At 49.6% G+C, this 16,584-nt stretch overlaps 2 protein-coding genes across 2 annotated transcripts; both read right to left on the bottom strand.

Moving 5' to 3' along the window:
• Window positions 1–4,209: 4,209 nt before the first annotated feature.
• On the bottom strand, window positions 4,210–8,206 carry LOC139701724 (ral guanine nucleotide dissociation stimulator-like). The gene is made up of 4 exons (XM_071601266.1): window positions 8,162–8,206; window positions 7,879–7,995; window positions 6,339–6,453; window positions 4,210–4,415 (listed from the first exon to the last, which is right to left on the bottom strand). Exons 1-4 carry the CDS (start codon window positions 8,195–8,197, stop codon window positions 4,210–4,212), a joined length of 474 nt encoding a protein of 157 aa, XP_071457367.1. The 5' UTR covers window positions 8,198–8,206.
• A 2,372-nt stretch (window positions 8,207–10,578) lies between these two features.
• LOC114081276 (uncharacterized) lies at window positions 10,579–16,100 on the bottom strand. The gene is made up of 7 exons (XM_071601265.1): window positions 16,057–16,100; window positions 15,041–15,249; window positions 14,599–14,804; window positions 13,385–13,499; window positions 11,571–11,686; window positions 11,174–11,404; window positions 10,579–10,701 (listed from the first exon to the last, which is right to left on the bottom strand). The coding sequence occupies exons 1-7, from the start codon at window positions 16,098–16,100 to the stop codon at window positions 10,579–10,581; spliced, it is 1,044 nt and encodes a 347-aa protein (XP_071457366.1).
• Window positions 16,101–16,584: the final 484 nt, after the last annotated feature.

Below are 16,584 nucleotides of genomic sequence, written 5' to 3'. Positions count from 1 at the left end.
GCCAGTTATTACATGTCATTCTGTGATACTCTAGTTCAAACAGGGACAGCCACAAATTGCTCACTGGGAACCCACTTTGCTCCCGCAAGTGGAGGCTGCTTGCATGAATGGCTTCACTTCTGAAACTCTTCTGAGCAAGCACATTCAGAACCCACTTCTGGCCCAATAGAAAGAGAGTAGCTGCAAGAGAGCCCTTGTAGCTCCAATCACCAACTTTAAAGAGGAAAGCTGTCCTTTGAAGAAAATCCATTTGCAAATATTTCACTGAAATCAATGGTTCCCACTCAGTCAGAAAACAAACTGGAAACTCAGGAGCCTTCATGCAGGGAACCTGCATTTCCAATGTAACAGAGGCTTCAGAGAGAAACTGAGAGTGCCGGCTCTGAGAAGTAAGTTCTGCTTCAGGCAGCTTCTACCAGAAACAAAACCCAATGTGCTTACAGAGAACAAGACTGTTCCTTTAATCGGAAGTTGCCTGCACAAAATGCTTCCATTCTGCACTTCCAAGCTTTTCTAAGCCAGCACGTTCAGACAACTCTTTACACTCAAAGTACAAATTGTGCTACCCAGAGAGCCCTGGTACCTAACATCACCAATACTGATGTGGAAAGTTGGACGGTTGACAAGATCAATGGCCCAGAGTTTCATTGAAATCTTTTTCTCAATTTTTTCTGAAAACTCACTGGAAATGAAGGTGCCCACGAGCAACAAACTCTACTTTATACAAGACACAGAAATTTCTAAGTAAAGCCAGTGACTGCTGGCTCTGAGAAGGGGTCCCAGTTCCTACTAGTTCAACCAGGCCCAAATCCCAATGTGCTCTCTAGGAACACTTTTACATTCTATGATTGAAGCTGTTTGCACACCCTGCTTCTCTTCTGCACTTCACACTCTTCTCATTGAGCACATTCAGAGAACAGTTCAGGCTCAATATCCAAAGTGCGCTAGCAGGAGAGCCCTTGCACCTGGGAGCACTTGCTCAGATAGGAAGCAATGGGTCTGATGGGTGGTCAATTCCTCAAAGATTCTTTGGAATCCATTCCTCAAACAGATTCTGAACACTATCTTGAAATTGCATGAGCCCATCTGCAGTGACCTGTGCTTTACTGAGTGCGTAGATGGTTCCAAGTGAAACTAGGCCATCAGCTCTGACAAGAGGTTCTGCTTCCTGAAAGTTCAACCAGGGAAAAACCCCCACGTGTTCACTGAGAACAAAGCTACTTTGTGCACAAACCTTTTCTGTTTGCCCCCTACAAATGGATCTCAGGATGCACATTCAAAACACATTTGCTACAAAAATATGACAAAGTATCATTGCAAAAGTCCACTCTGGTCTAGCATCACAAACATTGATTAGGAAATGAATTGTACAAGGTTTCATTGTATTCCCTTGGTCTCCCTCTTCTAAAAACTCATTGATACTGCAGGTACCTGACAGCAACCAACTTGCCATTGACCAAGAGCACAGTTGTTTCCAATGGAAACTGTGCCTGCTAGCTCTCAGAAGCAGTTGGATTTAAGACTACTTCAGCCTGGTACAAAAGCTCAATGGGCACGATGAGAAAAAAAAAAGTCATTTCCTAATATGGAAGCTGCTTGCCAAAATTCTTCTGTGCTGCACTTCCAAAATATTCTCAGGAAGCACACTCAGAGCACAGTTTCAGCCCATATGCAAAGAGTGCTAGCAAGAGAGCCCTTGGACCTAGGTTCAGCAACTTGGAGGAGAACTGTTGGCCCACTGGGAAGAACAATTCCCCAAGGTTGATTGAAATCCATTGCTCAATTTATTGTCACAGAATTCACTTGAAATGCAAGTGCCTGCCTGCATTGAACTCGCACTGACCAATTGTACCAATGCTTCAAAGGGAAACTACCACCTCTGAGAAGCGGTTATTCTTCATGCTAGTTTAAGTAGTGACAAACCCCAATGTGCTCACTGAGAACAAAATGAGCTCCTGAATGTTGAAGCTGCTGAGAGACTGCTTTGTATTTGCACTCCCAAACTCCTCTCAGCAAGCACATTCAGAGCAGAGGTCAGGCTCAAAATACAATGTTGGCTGACAAGAGAGTCCTTGCACCCAGCATCACCAATTTTGAGAAGGCAACAAGGACTGCTGAAAAGATCAATTCCACAAAATTCCATGGAAACCCACTTATCAGACCTTTATGAAAACACTTGAAATGCGGATTTCTGCAAGCAAGGAAAAACTCTGGATGACAGATGAAAAGATGTTTCCAAATGCAAACATGCCTACCAGCTCTGAGAAGCCGTTCTCATTCACACTGCTTCAACCAGGGAAAAATCCCCATGTGCTCACTGAGAACAAATGAGTTTGTGCTACTTGGAGCTGCTTCTACAAACAGCTTCCCTTCTGCACTTCTAAGCTGTTCTCATCAAGCACATTCAGAGCACAATTCAGGCATGAAATACAAAGTGTGCCAGAAAGAGATCTCTTGTATCTAGCATCACCAACCTGCAGGAGGAAAGAGGACCAGCTGAGAAGATCAGTTCTCCAAAGTCTCATTGACATCTATTTGTCACACTGTGTACAACATATACTTGAAGTGCAGGTGCCCACATGAGTGAACTGTTTTTGATCAATGGCACAGAGGCTTCAATGTGAAAGCATGCCTGTCACCTGTAAGAAGTGGTTTTGTTTCCTTCTAGCTCACACAGAAAAACACACCATGTGCCCACTTACAACAGTTAATCAACAAAGCAAATTGAAACTGCTTGCAGCAAATGGCTTCCATTCCCCACTCCCCAGCTATTTTCAGTAATCACATCCAGAGTCCAATTCCAGCCCAATATAAAATGTGTGCTCCCAAGGAAGCCCGTATAACTGACATCACCCAACTTGGGGAGGCAAGAGGAATGCTGAGAAGATCAGTTCTCCAAAACTCCTACTTTTTCAGAAAACTCATTGAATGGCAGGGCCCCACTTGCAGCCATCAGTGGTTGACAGATGGCACAGAGGCTTCAATGTGAAACCATGAATGCCAATCATTACAAGTGCTTCTGACACACTCTAGTTCAACCTGGGACAGCCCAAAGTGCTCAAGGAGAACACACTTTGTTCCTGCAAGTGGAAGCAGCTTGCACGAACTGTTCAGTTAGAAAATTCCAAGCTCTTCTCAGCAAGCACATTCAGAGCACAGTTCTGGCCCAATAGAAAAAGGGTCCTAGCAAGAGGATCCCGTATCTATGATCACCTTCATAAGGTAGATTCTCATCTTCTGTGTGGAAGTGTGTTTCTCCTTGACCCTTATGCTGTGGAGGAGACCGCTAGGAGCTCAGCTTCATGTAGGACCATCTGACCTGGACTTTTGCAAGCCCTATGCAGCCTCACACATGCTCAGATGCTACAGGACTTTGCACACCAGTCTAGGCAACAATAGGCATTCATTCATTGTCTACAGTCTACAGATTCCTAAATGCATGGCATTCATTATCATCAAATGCACAATTTTGCTTGAAAACCATAAATATTATATATATTTCAATCTGAATCAAGAAAATCTAAAATATCCCCGAACCCAAAGAGTGGATCCCCATTGTGATGCTACCAGTGGAAAATTCCACAGCTGACCTCATGGGATGGTTCACAGTCAAAACACAGCTGCATGAAAAATATTACATGACATGACCTTCTGGTTATGTGAAAAGTGGCATGTGAAGTACACATGCATGTCTTCTTTAGACATGGGATTCATTTGTAAGACACCTTATATGCAACAGAAAATACTCCAAAATGGGAGAAATCAGAACCACTTCTCCAAAGTATTTTGGCAGAGACCAAGTCAATCTGTCTATCTCTCATTGAGTGTGTGCTCTAGTGTGTGTTTGTGTGTCTTTGTTTGTGTTTGTGCCATGATAGCCAATACTTCATTGCCCCCCTTGGAAAACTGACTCAGATAATGCCATCTGCCATACTCCTAAAAACTAAAGTTCTTGCTGATAGAATGAAACATTTCTTCCTGTTGGTTTGGATGTGTCCTTTAGGAATCACTGCTACATTCAGTATACTCAAATCATCAGAGTAGATCAGGTAACAAAAAAATATATTTCAAAATAATAATATATTAATGGAAACAACAAATACAGGATAGGGTAACAACTGTGTTACTAAACAAGGTCAAGGAAAATGGCAAACTATAGATTGAAACTTTCCAAGCAAACAGTAATCAATGTAAATATTCCTGGGCTGCCTAGCCCCGCCCAGGCACACAGCAGTAGAATGGTTTTGCAAGCATCCTCAGGAGGGCTGGAGCCTTCTTTGCAGGACCAGAGGGAGGTTGAGGCTGGATCCACTCATCATTCTTTTGGGAGAGGCTCCTTTTCCTCAGCACGAAGTTGGGTTTTGTGTGAGGGTTCTTTGCATAAAATACATTGGCCTGCGCTGGAATCCTCAGGTCTGGGGAGAGAGGGGTGTACAAAAAGAAGGTGGCACTCAGGAGGTGCTCCCTAGGACACCCCAACATCTGAGAGCCTGTGCCAGAAATGGCCTGAGCCACACACTTGAGAGCTCTCCAATTCAGCACCAATACCAACAAAGACAGCCTCCACAGTCCTCCCTGAGGAAAAACTAGGCAGAGCACTTCAACAGACCTAATGTCTGTTCCTACCAAAGGCTTTGGACTCCAGAACATCCCAGGTCCTCTTGCATCTGCCAAAGCACACCACTAGGGTTTGCATCTGAAATCTCCCACAAAAGGCTCCTGTGCTGAAGATTCAGTCCCCATATCAGCCATCATCATAGGTGGCTTTGGAGGGAAGCATTTGATGGTGAGTGCTCTGATGTCATCATGAAATTCTCATTCAAGATTAACATACTACTGGGAGGTGGGAGGGACTGGAAGAAAGGTTGGGTAAGGTTGGAGGAAGACCTGAACTGGGGTGCGCCCTGGGCAATAGTACCTTGGCCCTGTTGGCTCCACTGAATCCTCATCCTCCAAGTAGAGGTCCTCCTCTCCTCTCCATCTTTCTCTCTCTCCCTCTCTCCCAGCCTCATTCTCTCTCCCATTCTATGCCTGTTTGGCAAGGGCTGAGGAGCTCTCCACTGCCACACACTAGAGCATTATGGAGACCCTCAGGGCACAACCGAAGAGAAAGCTGTGAAACCCAGAGAAAAGGCCTAGGCTTCCTCTTCTGAGTTATTTTCCTCAAGTATGGCCACAGTGAGGACAGGCTGACCAGCACAGATACCACATTAGAGCCATGCTTCTGTGTTGGTGGAGCCCGCCTCCATGTGGACCAGGCTTCTGAGAATGGAGGCCACATCCCAAATGCTGCCCTACTGAGAACAATGGTTCCAAAGACCAGCAAAGGGAATGCTTCCCTCCAACATGGTGTATGGCCCAGTGGTGCCATGACCCCGAGTGGGGGAATACAACAGCCAGCTTCTCCTTCCTCTGACACCTGTTTCGTGCCACCCTCCTCTAACCTACAGCCTGTTCTCCATCCCTTCTGGGTTGGATGCGGGGATCTCTGCTATGAATTTCTTAGGCTACCAAGGCCTCAGACAGACTTCCTCTTCCAAAGGCTCTACTGACCTAACAGTACGTTAAGATAGGAGAAAATTGACCCTAGAACTCATAGGGATGGTGGTCTTCAGCGTACATAGGCTGGGATCATGGCTGCTGTGGTGTTTGGCTCACAAAAACCAACCAACCAACCAACCAAAAAGCTCTGGCATTATTATCAGATGAGCTTTGTGGCCGACGTGCTCAGGAAGCCCTCATGGGACTTTAGTTAGGGTTCTTAACCTGGCTATGGTGATCACTCCTTGGCAAGTGGACTCAGGTGCGGAAGACCATGGAATTTATCCAAAAACAGATGATTCAGGCTGTCTCCCAGCCTGTATTTTCTTTCCAATTTCATCCAGTTACTGCTTGCTAGAATCCTGGCACTACTCTGCCAAGGCAGTGGTTTTCTGGTCACAAAGAAGGCTTTCAATAGTAGTGCTTCAGTCCACAAAAGTGCCAGTTCCATCTTTAGCCCATGCATTCCCATGTCCCTCTGAAACCACTCCTATCCCAGACCACGGAGCCATACGGCTCCTGGGAAGAGGCTTTCCTCCTCACTCCTCAATGATGTCAGCTTTGGATGCCTGTTCATGTCCAGAGGAGGGCACCTGGTGGGGGGCCGCAATAGCCACTGGGGTATACCATAGAACCTCGAGACCTTACACCTGCAGAAGTGCAGTTGGCTTTGTGCACGAGCCCCAACACACCCTGTTGGAGTGTTCTTGGGGGTCAGAGACTACTATTTGGTGCTAAGAGTTGACCTGAGTCCACATCCTGACCCTTGCTCCCTGCAATCTGATTGTCCCACTTACTCTGACGGTGAGAGATGATTTGGCCCAGCTCATATTCCTCCGGCTTCTCCTGAGTAAGCAAGTGTAGCTCGAGGGCCCTGCGGATGACAACAGGAGCCCTATCCTGGCAGGTCACCTGGAGCAGCATGGGAGACAGGCCTTCAGGAAATGGGCCTTGAAGTGACTACTCAAGAACAGTGGGCAGAGGCATTATGGAGGCACCTCAACTCTAAATACAAAGGCAACATCCATGACCCTACTACCTGAGGCTGGCCTCCTGCTCATCGCGTGGGCTCTTCCCATAAGCTACTGGCCAATCCTTGTACATAGGACTGCCTGGACCTGCCATTGCTCTTTGTGGAGCCACACCCCACTCGAGGTGAAAGGACCCCACTACCTGTATACACATGGAATCTCATCCCACAAGTTGGGAGGAATGGGACAGTGGCCTCCAAATGCCACAGTCTGGCTGGGCACACAATCACGAGCCACCACACAGCTTGTAGATTCAAACAGCAACTCTTTATTCCCGAACTCACACCAGCCGTCTACAATCACGTTCTGGGGAAATCCATGTTCTCTGCCCAAATCCACCTCCACTGGGCTTCTTTCTCCAAAATATACTGTCTGAATCCCGTGAGAACTCAAGGGGAACTCAGGCAGCAGTATACGCCCTATTCCCAGCAGGAATAATCTTAAACCTTAAACCTGGAACCTAAACTGGGAACGCCCTAAACACGATTATCTTAAAACCGGGAACACCCTAATCTGCCTTGGTCCTTGAGCAAGGTCACCTACATTCAATGTCGCTGCAACATGTCAGCAACATGGGGTACGCTGGCAAGGAAATTGTCATACCTACTTGGCTAATGGCTCCCAGCATCCAAGATCCCAGGTCTGCCTGAGGATGCAGGCGGCATTTGGGGTAGCCCCGGCACAAAACCTAGAGGCTTTGGTCTGGATTGCCAGGGCCCAAAATAGACCCAGGAACATGACCACACACAGGAGTGCTGAAAGATAGCCACGAGAGCTCCTGGCCTCCAGAGGCTCAGTGCTGGCTGGGGTGTAGGAGGGCACCTCATCCGGCAAGGGTGGTCATTGGAAAGGGCTCCTGTCCTGCAGGTTACCTGGACATTTAGTGTGCTTGCTCTACATCCATATCGACTCTGCAGACAGACCCTCTCAGCTCCTTGTTCAAGGAACATGCAGAACCTCATACTGCTGTCCTCCTCTATGGACGCCAGCATCCCATACAGGGGAACCTGCAACCTAGGTCCTGTCCTATTCTCATCTGTCACCCATACCTGCCCCTGCCCTTCCAGACTGCATGCTTCCACCCGACACACAGACTCCCTCAGACATGGCGGTGGACAAGCTGCTGCTCTCCCTCATCTCAGCTCCGGCCCTTCACACTGACCTCTCCCTTCTTGATTCCCATCTATCCTCCTGATCATCCAGAAGCTCCAAATTCAAGAGGGCATGAGTAGTCCATGGTCTTGGGCCAGTGTCTGTTCCCCACCCAGGTGTAAGCACCAGGGGACACCCCTGCTCCCAGGCTTACCAGGACAGTCTTGGCCATCTTTGGACTTTGTGTCTCTAAGTGGTCGTGAATTAAGCAGGTGTCTCCCACCAGCTTGTGGGAAAGCGGCCTGGAGGACTTGCAGGTTGATTCTGAGAACTGTGGGGGATGGAACATCAGCTAAGCCCAGAAACAGAAAGCCACCCAGCCTGTCAGTTGGCTCTATGGGCTTCTAGCACATATGTCTAGGTGATGAAGCTTCTTATTTCCCCAGGTGGAAGTGGAATGGCAGCACAAGTACAGCTGGAATAAGGTAGGAGTTTACCTCCTTTCCCTTGACCTGGGGGCGTTTCCTCACCATGAAATGATATTTTATTCTCGGATTCATGGACAGATACATGAGTGAGTGGTCAGGGACCTTGATTTCTGCAGAGAGAAGTGGAGAGAATTGTTGGGTGGCACTCAAGGATTATACCACAAAACACCACCAACCCCTGAGAGTCTCCACCAGGGCGGGCCTGCACCAGAACTGAGAGCCCTCCAATCCACCTACAGTGCCACCAAAGACTCCCTCAATGATTCTTCCCTGGAGAAGATGATGTACAGGATTCTAAACCAAAAGAGCACCTGACAATGGAAACAGCACCTTGGGCCCCAGAACTTCTCAGTGCAGGCCAGATCTGCCAAAGAGACACTGCTAGGCTTTGCATCAGGATTGGCAAAGGCTCCTGTGCTTAAGCCTTTCTCCACAGTGCAGCCATGCTCAGACATGGGCATTCAGGGAATCCTTGGATGAATCCACTTATGGATGAATACGCGGAGGGGAGGTGGTATCCATCAGAGGTGTGTTGGGCATGGACATGGGAGGACTTCAGCAGGGTGATCCCTGGAGAACTCTATAGTTTTCTAGGTTCGCTCTCCTTCCCATTGTTTCTCATCATGAGCTGTCTGCTCGGTGCTTGTATTCTGGTTCTTGTTCTACTTCTGGCTCTTCTTTCTGTCCTGCATCTTCTTGTAGTTCTTTCTGGGTCTTTTTCTTGTTCTGACATGATTCCTTCTTGTTCTTTTTCTTGTGTATCTCCCTCCACCCTTCCTTCTGTTTCACCTCCTTCCTTTTCTTCTTCTTCCTCCTGCTCTTCAATGTGTGATCTTCTCCCCGTTCAGGAATGTCCTCTTTCTCCTCCTCCTCCTCCTCCTCCTCCTCCTCCTCCTCCTCCTCCTCCTCCTCCTCCTCCTCCTTCTTTCTCTGGCAATGGTTGGGCGTCCTCTGAGGAATTCAAATCTATCACACTCTTCTGCCCAGATGCAGCCTCGGTTCAGAACCCCAAGATGAAATCAGTTCTCAATCAATGGTCGGGAGTGAAACCAAGACCAAAGAAAAGTGACTTCCTTTCTTTGTCATTGTCACAGTCAGGAAAGACTGAATAACAGACACCGCATTCTGGATAGGCTTCTACCTGTGGTAGTCAACACCTCATCTGGACCAGGATTGCTAAAATAGATTCCCCCTCCAAAAAGCTTCCCCAATGAAAACAAGGTTTTCAAGATCTAGGAGAGGGCCAGCATCACTGCCACCCTCCTGCCATAAGGCATAGATGCCATCACACCTAGTGGGTTCCAGGCCCCCGGTAGTCCTCACTTTTGATGTCTGTTACACACAAACCTCCCCTGGTCTGGAGCTGCTCTCAACTGATGCTTGGGTTGAAAGTGTGTTTCTGAAATCACCTTCGTAGAATCTCAGTTTGGTAATTCCTTATTGACTAGCTTATTTTTGTACCAGGGATAAAACCAGAGGCACTTAAGCACTGAGACCATTCCCAGGCCTTTTGACTTGGGTACAGGGTCTCCCTAAGTTTCTGAGGCTGTTAGGAAATCCCCATCCTCCTGTGCAGCCTCCCAAGTCCCTGAGATTCACAGACACTGCCCCCTTGCTAGCTCCTTGCACCTCAGTCTTCCTCATGTGTAAGACAGAGCCAACCCAAATGAGGTGGTGTTTGAAAATGGGAAAACTCACTTACATGCCCGACAGATGGTGGGTTCTATTGTGGACAGGCTGGGATGGTGGAGGCTAGGGGTGTCTGGCTCACAAGAAAGGAAAGAGCACTGCATTGTGGACAGCTCAGCATTGTGGCCTATGTTCTTCAGATGCCCTTCTTAGTTGCTGGAAGGAATACTAACCTGGCCATTCTGATATCTTCAGGAGATGGTAACCCAGGCACAGAGGACTTGGAATTGTTCCAAAAAGAACCCAAACAGGTGTCCCCTGGCCTTGACTTCCTCTTCACTGAGTTCTGTTCCCAGTTGCTGCAATCCTGACATTCTTGTGAGTAGGCAGGACTTCTCATATCCTGGCTATGGATTGGGACCTGTGCTGCTTCCGCCCATAGCAATGCTGATCCAATCAGGACCCATGTTCTCCTCCTCTTCATTTGAAGGCATCCTTATCAGTGAGCCATAAACCAAACTGATGATCAATTGAGCCTCTCTCTTCCTTGCCCCTCATCGATATTAGCTTTGCATTGCCAGACCAGGTCCAGGGGAGAACACATTTAGGGAGGTCCAGCAGCCCCCTGTGGCCTCATTGAGCACCTCCACATTGGACACGCCCATCATTGCAGTTGGTTTCCTGCACCAGGCCCACCACTGGGTATTCTGGCTATTTTGGGGCCAAGGCCCACTTTCTCTTGGCTGTGAGTTATCCTGAGCCCACTGTGGATCATTTCTCCCCACTGTCTGATTGTCCTACTTATTCTCATGCAGAGACATCATTCTCAGCAGCTCAAAGTTGTCCACATCCTCATGCTGCAACAAATTTTGGTCCAAGGCCCTGCGGATGAGGCTCGTCATCCTCTCCTGACAGGTCACCTGGATCAGGGTGGGACGAATGTCATCAGAGAATGGGTTTTAGAGGAGCTACCCATAAGATTCTGGTCAAACATTCAGGAGAAATCTCAGCTATATATACAAGGGCACAATCTTGTTATCCTGCTACCTGAGTGTGGCCTCCATATACCCCCTGGGTTCTTGCAACGTGCTACTAGAACAATCTTGGTACAAATGTCCGCCTGTACCTGCCATCTCCCCTCCCCCTGGGGAGTCACATTCCACTCAGGTCAAAGGACCAAACTGCCTATGCACAGACACACTCTCATCTCACTGAGATGAGAGCAATGGGCCAGGGACCTGCGTGCCAAGTGTGCTCTGGGATGCAGGCTGCCTTTGTGGGTGGAAGAGGGAGATACACTAAAAATTTTGGTCCTGACTGCCCCGGGGTTGGCTGTGTCTCTTGCCTTCCACTGTGTGGACACCCAGGAGGCAGCCCTGCTGTCGGGCTTACCAGGATGCGCTTTGTCTCCCTCGGGCTCTGTCCCTCTAGGAGGACGTGAACCAAGCGGCTGTCTTCCACCTGCTCGCTGGAGTGAAGCAGTGAGGAGCTGCTACTGGTGACTTTTCTCATGCAGCACTCATTGCTTTGGGTGGCCTGGGGCAATGGTCCTGCAGCCACTGCAGAGCTGCTGCTCACAGCTGCTGGGATCCTGGATGCCACTGCCATAGAAGGCTCCAAGAACTGTGGGGGATGACAACATCAGCAAAGCCTAGCAACTGAACCCCACCCAGCCTGGCAGTTGGCTCTATGGGCGTTCTACAACATCTATCCAGAACCTGAGGTTCTTGTCCCCTTGGAGGATGTGGAGTGGCACCAGGAGTAAAGACTGAAGAAGGTGGCTGTTTACCTCCTTTGGCTTGACCTTGAACCACTTGCTGGCAGCTGTTTCCCGAAGAAGAAAGTTATAATCCACTCTGCCATCCAGGGCGTAATATACGTTCCCATCAGCAGGGATCCTCAGCTCTGGAGAGGCAGGGGCAGAGGCATGGCAGGTGACACTCAAGGAAGACACTACCCAACATCCCCCACAAGTGAGAGCCTCTGCCAGCTCAGGTCTCACACACAGACCTGAGAGCCCGCAAATCCAGCTACTGTTCCACCAAAGACTCCCCACTGATTCCTCCCTGAGGACCCTCTGTGCACAGGAGGTCCACTACAGGAACACCTTTCAAGGAAATAGCCCCTTGCACCCCAGAACCTCTCAGTTCATGTTAACCTGCCAAAGAGAAACAGCTAGACTTTGCATCTGGATTGGCCCCCAAAGACTCATGTGTTGAAGGTTTTCTCCCCACTGCAGCAATGATCACAGGTGGATTTGGGGAAAAGCACTTGAAGGTGGGTGCCTCCACCTTGCCAGGGGATTCATCCACTCATACAGGGCTATGCTAATTTGAGGGGTATGGATTGGAGGTGTGTTAGGCGTGGGCGGAGGATGTCCACAGCAGGGCTGTGCCATACAGAGAAATATGTTTCTCTTGAGTTCCCCACTTCTGCATTTCCTCCTCATCAGTATAATTCTCATTCACAGTTTTAATCGATTTATTGTTATATTAGTTGTTTGGCTTGTGTTTCTCCTTCTTGTTCTTGTCCTTCTTCATTTTCTCCTCATGCTTCTTCTTATAGTCATCTTGACCTTCTTGTTCATTGTCTCCTCCTTCAACTCATTTTCATTTCATTTTTCTATTCCTCCTTCTCCTCCTCCTCTTCCTCCTCTTCTTCCTCTTCCTCCTCCTCCTCCTCTGCCATCTTCTTCTTCTCCTTCTCCTCCTCCTCTTCCTCCTCTTAATCCTCCTCCTCCTCCTCCTCCTCCTCCTTCTTCTTCTTCTTCTTCTTCTTTCTTCCTCTCTCTCCCTCCCTCCCTCTCTCTCTCTCTCTCTCTCTCTCTCTCTCTCTCTCTCTCTCTCTCTCTCCAAGAAGACTTTACAAGCTGTGAAGGGTTCTATTCTACCACACACTTCTCTCTAGAAATGGCCTCTGGTCCGAAGTGGACTCAGTTTGCAATGAATAGAAAGATTGGAAGCCAGAAATGATTCTTCATTGAACTGCTTTTCTCATGTACTCATCTCAGTCAGGAAATGTTAGAGTCTGTAAACAAGTCTGGATGGTGCCTGGCAAAATGCCAGAGGGAGTGGTTTGAGAAGTAACAAAAGCGAGCCATTAAGTGTGGAGATTCCTTATTGGTTGACTGATGTATCTAGTTTATGCTAATTAGATAAGCTGTGTGGAATGTATAAATACTGCTCCTGTCCTGTAATAAACGGCTCCTACTCCTGCTGTATCAACGTACACAAGTTATTCGTCACCCCCCGGTTATTTTGCAGCCAGCCGGCCTTCTACAAGGAAAGGCTGCCACAGTAGGCACCCTGTGGTTGTCTGTCTTCTTTGACACAAGACAAAGGAGCCTCTCTTCTTGGCCCCTCATGGATAATAGCTTTGCAATGCCTCCTCAGACCAAGGAAAGAACACATGGTAGGCAGGTCCACAGCCCCTGGGGAACATGAAGAACCTGCAGATTTATGCCCCATCATTACACTTTGTTTCGTGCACAAGTCCCACCATACTCTTCCTGGGCATTGGGCCAACGCACACTGTGTTTTGGCTCCCAGTTATCCTGAGCCCACTGTGACTCACTGCTCCCTACCTTCTGATTGTTCCACTTACTCTGATGGTTCGAGACAATTTGCAGAAGCTCAAAGTTTTCTGGATCCTCCTGCTGGAGCAAGTGTGCATCTAGGGCCCTACGGATAATGACTGGAACCCTGTCCTGGCAGGTCACCTGAGCAGGGTTGGAGAAAGCGCATCAGAGAGGGAATTTGGGAGTAGCTACCCAGAGGACAGTGCTCAAGGACAATCAGAGACAACTGAGCTCTCAACACAAGGGCACCATCTTGTTACCCTGCTACCTGAGGCCTTCATGTGATCATGTGGGGTCTTCCTATGTGCTTCTAGCCCAATCTTGGTACAAGGGTTTGCTTGAACCTGCTATGCCCTACAGGGAGAAGGGAACAACGACCAAACAGGCTTTGCACAGACACACTCTAGTCCCATCAAGATGGGAGGTATGGTCCAGTGAGCTTCCATATCCCTGCTCTGGTCTGGGATGCGGCAGCATTTGTGTGCAGATCAGGAACAATCCCTAGGTGCTTTGGTCCTGACAGCCAGGCACAACACACACTCGGGACTCTTTAATGATAGGCATGGAAGCTGCTGGCCTCAAGAGTGTCAGTGCTTGCTGGGGTGTCAGGAGGTATGGACCCAGCAGGTGAGGTGGTTCAACATGGCTCCCCTGCAGCTGGACACCAGAGTCTCATGATGGATACTCCACACCCAGGAAAATTCTGCAGAGAGAGCTGCTAACTCTCTATTCACATACATGCAAACTAGGACACTAATGGACCCCTCCAAGGCCCCCAGTTGTCTGTGACCCACACCTACCCACCCTAATCATCCCACAATGGCTCCCTTCCCTTCAACCAGCAACATATCCCCTCCCACACACAAGAAAATGACTGCCAACTCCTCTGCTTCAACCTCCACTGTTCAATATACTCCTCCTCAATACCAAGGTCAGTGGAGGACGGCCTGTACCCTCGATAGTTCTCTGACCTCCTCTGAACCCAGCACTCGCTCCTGCACTTCTGGCCTGCACACCCCAAAACACGCAGGCCCACTCCCACCCAGACCTGGCATGCTGCTGCTCCCCGCCTCTCAGGTCAAGCTCTTAACCCCGAACTCTCTCTTCCTCATTGTCTGCTCTCCTTCCTGACCTTTCAGAAGCTCCAATTCAAGAAGACAGGCCTAGTCCAAGGTGTTTGCTGTGGACTCGGTCTTCCCCAGTGTGGGCTCCCAGGAGGCTCCCCTGCTGGAAGACTCACCAGGATGCTCTTATACTTTGTTGTCCTTTCGTTTTCCAGGTAGACGTGAATGAGGCAGCTGCCTCCCACCCGCTTGTTGTACTGGGGCCGTGAGGAGTTCCTAGTGGAGACCCCTGATGTCCTGGACTCTGGCTCTGCCCCTTCCCAGGGAGAAGGCTCTGGCTCTGGGGTTGGCTTAGGAGCCGTGACAGGAACTGAGCTTGTAGCTAGAGGAGAAAAGATGCCAACATGACTGCCTTGCCCTGACCTTCGCACAGACAGACAATACCCCTGCTGCCAGGAAGAACTCAGGCCCTTAGCCCACACAGGACCTCTTTGCAGACTGGGGTCACTTCCTGAGTGGACAAAGGCTTATCCTCATTTCCAGCCCAACACCAGGCATACAGACTCCCCGCAGTGGGACAACAGTCGGACCTTTCCTCATATACCCTTAGGTACTCACCCCAGGCCTCCTGGCTCTCAGGCTCTGCCTGGCTTGATTTGCCATCTTCAGTCTGGGCCAGCAGGTGGTGGGCTTGGTGCTCCAGGTTCAAGCCACCCAGAAGGAGCCACATGGATCGCAGCAGCAGCTGCAGACTCAGAGAGCCTGGAGGCTGATGGGAAGCCTCGGTGTAGAAGTCCACCCAGGTCCCCGGGAAGGAAGGTGAGGCACTGTGGGGAGGCAGGAGGGGAGTCAGCCAAACCCTGGCCTTGCCTTCGCCACGGCCTCCAGAGCAAACCTCTGATGCTACACTCCTGAACCTTCCATGGCTCCGCACATACCAGTCCACCTCAGACAAGTCACAGTGGCTGTACAGGCAGGGACAGGACAGGTCGCGAGGCAAAGAACCTTCAACGAAGGAGCGTTAGATCCATGGTATGACCAGCTCTCCCCTCCTCTGGGCAGGCCTGACACTCTTCTTCCTCTTGGCTACGTGCTCTCCAACCTGGATCGCACCTTCCAGGAGTGTCTGTCCTCCTGCCCACTCTTCTCAGGGCTCCAGAGACACCTCCCCCCTGGCGTGGGCTGCAATGCTACCTCATTCTCTGTGAGCTCTCACTGAGTCCCCCTGAGCAGCAACGGACCTCTCTTTTCCCATGAGTGCAGAGCACATCTCTGTGGCCCTGGGGGAGGACTGGGAGGTGTAGTGTGGGGGGATCCATCGTCCCAGGGCCTTCCCCAGAGGACCATGACTACCTACAACTCCCTGCCTTACCCCTCCTACTGTTGAAGCCCCGGACCTTACACCACATGCAGGAAACAGAATTGGGGAGAACAGTCTTTTCTCAGCCTTCCCAAGTCAAATCACCTTGCAAGTCCCTATTCTGGAAACAGGAGAGTACCCTCTTGACCCCAAGTCCATTCCATGTTGAAGTTGGTCCAGGGTCCACCATGTTCACTGAAGAGGACAACGTGCAGTTATGCCTCATGGAGTCAGGGATGCTGTCACATGTAGGATATGTACTCACGGCACCTACGGTTTCAGGCTGACCCCCATGAAAAGGGACACAATGGCAGTCATTTGCACCCCATTTTTCACTGAATTATGAAACGTGACTGGAAACGTGTCTTCACACAGTGGGTGCTTTCTCCTTGTTCATCAGTGAATGAGCCCAAATTGCTGATTCCCACATATCTCTCTGGTTGTGGGAGCTGCCATCTCCAAAGCCCCCGTCCAGCTATGTCCCAGCTAGGAAGCTGTGGCCCACTATGGAAACTAACATGTCTTTATTAACCCAAAAGTGCTTTGCCCAAGGCCCGAGTTTTGAGACGCCTCTGGCACAGATCTACTTTCTTCACGAAGCCAACATCACACCAGAAAGACCACCTGGCCTCACTGAGTCCACCTGGGAATGAGCTCAGTGCATACCTTTGAGCTGTGGTGCCCAGTGTGTGGGGACTGCTCCACGGACGTCTGTGGATCAGCTGGAGTCAGGATGGTTTCTCTGCCTGAGAGGGGGAGTTCACTCCCCTTTCAAGGCTGTGGCAGGCACCTCCAGGACTCG

Source organism: Marmota flaviventris, chromosome 14 (genome assembly GCF_047511675.1).
Source record: "Marmota flaviventris isolate mMarFla1 chromosome 14, mMarFla1.hap1, whole genome shotgun sequence".
Lineage (NCBI taxonomy): Eukaryota > Metazoa > Chordata > Mammalia > Rodentia > Sciuridae > Marmota > Marmota flaviventris.
Note: the sequence above shows the minus strand (reverse complement) of the source record. Positions and strands in the feature narration are given on the sequence as shown.